At 45.3% G+C, this 5494-nt stretch overlaps 1 protein-coding gene across 1 annotated transcript in view; it reads right to left on the bottom strand.

The window, feature by feature from the left end:
* Positions 1 to 5361, bottom strand: part of LOC106818054 (ras association domain-containing protein 5-like) — a 29174-nt gene extending 23813 nt beyond the window's left edge. Inside the window, exons 1-2 of the mRNA XM_014822773.1 lie at positions 5237 to 5361; positions 4731 to 4868 (exon numbers count right to left, since the gene is read on the bottom strand). Coding sequence (XP_014678259.1) covers positions 4731 to 4815 — 85 coding nt within the window. The 5' untranslated portion in view covers positions 4816 to 4868; positions 5237 to 5361. The remainder of the gene's footprint in view (positions 1 to 4730; positions 4869 to 5236) is intronic.
* Between the last annotated feature and the right edge of the window lie 133 nt (positions 5362 to 5494).

Below are 5494 nucleotides of genomic sequence, written 5' to 3'. Positions count from 1 at the left end.
TCTACATAATATAATATACATACTATACTACTACATAATATAATCTACATAATGTAATCCTACATACTATACTACTACATAATAGAATATACATGACGACAGTGTTGCTGTGTGCATCACTCACAACTATTTCCAGCAATCCTGGATCACATTGCTAGTGGCTTCAGTAGGCACCCATGACTCACAGCCTCTGCAGCTTCAGCAGGCACGCACACATAAACACAGACAGTTCCCTAGCAAAACGGAAGCGCCCAACCTCCCCTCCCCGAATCAACGGCAATCAAAGCCGAGGGGAAAAATTCCCGAATCGCGCGCGACCGGATGCTGCGCGTGACGTCACGGGGCAGAGGTCACGGAAAGGTCAGCACGCGCCGGATACAGTGCTGGTCTTAGCGTCTGTATTCTCGAACAACTGTTACAAGGCCAGCACCTCTTCCTGGTTCCTGCCCGTACCGCCAGCAAGCCCGCGCGAAAACACTTGTGCTGCGTTCGAAAATAGGTGCGAGGTTGGCAGTGTTAGAAGGCAACGTTTGAGATGCGACGAAAGAGAGAGAGGGGAGTGAGAGAGAGAGAGAGAGAGGGAAAGTGAGTGAGAGAGAGAGAGAGAGAGAGAGAGAGAGAGAGAGAGAAAGAAGAAGAGAGAGAGAGAGAGAGAGAGAGAGAGAGAGAGAGAGAGAGAGAGGAGNGGGAGTAGGAGAGAGAGAGAGAGAGAGAGGAGTAGAGAATGAGTAGAGTAGAGGAGAGAGAGGAGAGGAGAGGTAGAGAGACGGATGAGAGTACATGAGCAGGACAGGATGAGAGAGAAGCAGTCGTGCAGCTGGCCCTCAAGGGGTGCGCGGCGTTCAGCCAACAATAACTCAACACAACGCGGGGAGCATGGAAGGCAAGGAGGGGGAAGAAACTTCTCTTTCATCTCTCTCTTTTTAAATTTTTCGCTAGTGGCACAATCTCTGCTCTCGCTCTCGTCTTCTCTCTGCTCTCTTTCTCTCTTCTTTCCTCTCTTTAGTTTTTCGGTATGCAATCTCGTCTCTCTCTCTCTCTCTCTCTTCTCTCTCTCTCTCTCTGTTCTCTCTCGTGCTCTCTCTCTCTCTTCTTGCTCTCTCTTCTCTCTCGTCTCTCTCTCTCTCTCTCGCTCTTCTCTCTTCTCTCTCTCTCTCCCTCTCTATCTCTCGGTCTCTCTCTACTCTCTTTTCTCTCTCGTCTCTCTCTCTCTGCTCTCTCTACTCTCTCTCTCGAACACTCACACACTCTCTCTCCCTCTCTCGTCTCTCTCTCTCTACTCACACACGACACGACATCACACACAGACACTGCACACACAACACCGCACGCACCGGCACGCTACTGCATCGTGGCACGCCACGCACCACACACACTTCTCTCTCTCTCTCTCTCTCTCTCTCTCTCTCTCTCTGCTCTTTCTCTTTCTCTTTCTCTTTCTCTCTCTCTCTTGCTGCTCCTCTATCTCTCTCTCTCGTCTCTCTGCTGCTCTCTCTCTCTCTCTCTCTCTCTCTCTCTCTCTTTCTCACTCTGCTCTCTCTCTCTCTGCTGGCTCATGCTCGTCTCTGCTCTCTCTCTCTCTCTCTCTGTCTTCTGTCTCGTCTCTCTCTCTCTCTTTCTTCTCTCTTCTCTCTCTCTCTCTCTCTCTGCTCTCTCTTTCGCTCTCTCTCTCTTTCTTTCTCTCTCTCTCTCTCTCTCTCTCTCTGTCACACACACACACACACTACACGATCACACAACACACCACCACACACGACCACACACACACACACACACACACACAGCACACGACACACACAACACACACACACATGCACCACACACACACACACACACACACACACATCACACACACACACACACAGACATAACGCCGACGCACGCACGCACGCCTATCAGGCACGCACGCCACGCACGTCACGCACGCCGGCACGCAGCGCACTGCACGGCCGCCACGCACACACACACACACACACACGCAGCGCACGCCACGCACGCCACAGCACACACACACACAGCACGCCACTTTCTCTCCCCCCTCCTCTTCTCTTCTCTCTCTCTCTCTCTCTCTCGTCGTCTCTCTCTCTCTCTCTGGCTCTTGTGCTCAGTGTTTATAGGCGCATGCATGATGGACTGGATGGACAGTATATGAGCGGTTTACTGCTGTGCGTTGATGTTCTTGCGCCTCGGTGCGTGTGCGTGCTGGTGCGTGGCGCATGTTTGTCACGGCGTGTTTTTTGGTGCGTGTCACTTCGGCTCTTATCTAACTGTCCACACCCACGGCCCACGTATATTGCTAGTCACCTGCCCTACACTTACTATGCTCTTGCTGTCACCTCCCGTACAACTAACTATCTCTTCTGACACCTCCTACAACTTACATATCTGCTTCTGTCACCTTCCGCTACACTTACTAGCTCTTTTGTTCACCTCCCTTACACTTACTATCTCTTCTGTCTACCTCCCTACATACTTACTTATTCTTCTTCTGTCAGCCTCCTCACTACGTATTCTCTTCTTCACCTACCCTTACTACTTACTTATACATTCTTGTTCACCTCCCTACACTTACTATGTCCTTCTGTCACCTCCCTACACTTACTATCTCTTCTGTCACCTCCCTACACTTACTATCTCTTCTGTCACCTCCCTACACTTACTATCCCTTCTGTCACCTCCTACACTTACTATCTCTTCTCTACCAACTCCCCTTAGATATACACCCCATGTTTTACATTCATAGATCTCTTCTCACACGTATATACCACCCCGTATATATATATATAGTATAGTATTATCTTATATATAATATTTATTAATATATATACATAATACATGTATACATAAAAAATTTTTTTTATACTATATATAAATTAATATATCATCTTGTCCCTCACATATACACCCCATAAAGAGCTAATAATACCTATAATACTAATAAAAGGTATTATTAGCTCTTGACCCCATGTTTACATTCATAGATCTCTTCTGGCACGTAATAATACACGCACGTATATATTAGTATATATATATATAAATAAATAAAGACATGAAAAATGACATACAAGATAGTGGCCATTAATTACCCCTGATATAGTATTAAATTAGAATATATACTAATATACATTTATTTTATATGTTAGTATATAAATATATATATATTTATATATAATCCCTTCCCTCACACATACACCCCCTCCCATGTATAAATATATAGATATCCCCTCACACATACACCCCTCACCTCCTTGGTTCCTGTGTATACATGTATATAGGTCTTCACTCGCTCCATGCCATTTCGCATTCAAGCATCGGACGAAGTGCAGTGTTTGCGTGAATGTGTCCTAATTCACCATGACGACGGACAGACAGACAGACGATCCCTGAAACACAACACCCGCGCGCGCTGCTCTGACTCTCTCACTCTGCTGCCGCGTCAGCACTGAGCAGTAACCAAGGTTCCTGTACCTCTGCCGGATTGAAATAATCCAAGCGCCAAATCCATGGAAGTAAAGCTGGTAGACACAGCAAGGAAAACGGTAAAAAATGAGCCGCTGAGAAACAGAGAGCTGATGTCAAAACAATTGAGCAGTGTACGCTTGAGTAGTAAGTAACTCCACCCTCACAATAATCCAGTAAGTTGATTTTTTTTCGGGGCAAAGTAAATGTCAGGGTGGTACCAAGGCAACGAGTATCGAAGGAAGTTAATGAAAGACTCAATTTTTAACAACACTTTTTTTGAAAGGCTCACACATTCCTGGCCTTCCGCTTATAATCGCTCCAACTCCAATAAAAAATATAGTAACGCCACTACACGCTATTTGTAACAAAAATCTCCACCAGGTGGAGCCACTTTACGGAATCTTAATCAACTGCTATACTTGAGGGAAATTAATGCAACTGCTGACGTGCACAGAATATTTTCTGTTCTCTCTGGAGAACACGTTTCGCTAGGAGTCCTCCAGGAGATTTTCACGTTTAAGAAGATCCATTTTAGAGGACCACAAGTTTTTTTAAGTTGAAAGCAACCTCTGTACGACCGCATCCCTCAATAAATTACCAGTTAACAAACTTTTGTATAATAAGAGTTTTATTAACTTCCCCAGACAATAAACATGAATTCAATTTCAATAGCTTTCCAGAACTAATCGCAGTAACGGCCTATTTTCCAGTAGATCATTTAAAAACATGGCAAAGTTACGAGGTTCTCACATGAAGTCTATAGAGGCCCAATCAACGAGAAAAAGTTAATGTTAGGACTAATGTTAGTACTAGGGCCATCCTTTAAAAATTATATGTTTGCTGTCCTCCGACCGACCCACGAAAATAGCCGCGACCCAAGTTTTTTTTTACATTTTGGGTTCCTTTTTTTTTTTTTACATTCCTCATAGTTAAGACTGAAACACAAAGCATGTGTGGCAAACATGAGGACAAACTTAAAATAATTATTATGCCTCACAAAGAAAGACCTACCTACCTACCCACTCAAAAAATCATAGGTCGGGGGACAGCAAACATAGAATTTTTTAAGGATGGCCCATTATGTTAGTACTAATTTTGCTTCTGACAACTGGCCCCTGGACCACACGCATTTGCTAGTATCTTTCAGACTGGAGGAATAGTCCTCAAAAATTTTCAGGGCTTTCCAGATTTGCCAGGTCCCATACTAATCATGTCAATGGTCAAACATCTAGCCTTAGATGATGTAGAATGATCTAGCTGGCACTTACTGTAACATCTCAGGCAATTATTGTTCAACAATCCCCAGATTAGGTCTCCGCACAGGTCACACCAGGTGGCGTTGTTGAGCGGCATGAGGCAGAACCTGTGGCCCTTACCAAGTTGAAAACTGTCGTATGTAAATGCACCTGAGGAAAAGATATATATACATATATAACAGATAGCAAGAGAAAGATGTACATTAAAGCATCACAGGCAGATAGACAGACAGACACCCAGAAGTCAAATGGAAAGACAGATGGACGGGCGGATGGATGGACGGACGGACGGACGGACGGACGGAGAGACACACAGTCAAATGGAAAGACAGATGGACGGGCGGATGGATGGACGGATGAAGTACAGACAGAGAAACAGTCAGATGGACAGACAGAGAGACAGAGAGAGAGAAGGAGAGACGAAGAGGGAGATAGGGAGACGGAGAAGAAGCCACAGCATGTGTGTGTGTGGCACAGCACGCAGCAGCATGAGCGTGGTTTCAGCAAGCAGTGGTCACCTTTGGAATGATCGTACTGTCTCAGCTCAATGCTGACCGTCTGTCTATCCCCGCCACTCGTTCTCAGCGTCTTGCCCGGTATCTTGGTCGGTGTAGAGCTGCTGTGACGGCGCTTAAACGCTCCTGTAGGAAAAATGGCAAAAACATTACCGAGAAAATTTTACAAATGTTTACGGAGACAGTCTAGCGGTAATCGGGAGATGGGAAGGAAAAACGGAAAATATGTAAAGGAAAATATAACAGCTTAAAACAATCATT

This window comes from Priapulus caudatus, unplaced genomic scaffold (genome assembly GCF_000485595.1).
Source record: "Priapulus caudatus unplaced genomic scaffold, Priapulus_caudatus-5.0.1 Scaffold1999, whole genome shotgun sequence".
NCBI classification, from domain to species: domain Eukaryota; kingdom Metazoa; phylum Priapulida; class Priapulimorpha; order Priapulimorphida; family Priapulidae; genus Priapulus; species Priapulus caudatus.
Note: the sequence above shows the minus strand (reverse complement) of the source record. Positions and strands in the feature narration are given on the sequence as shown.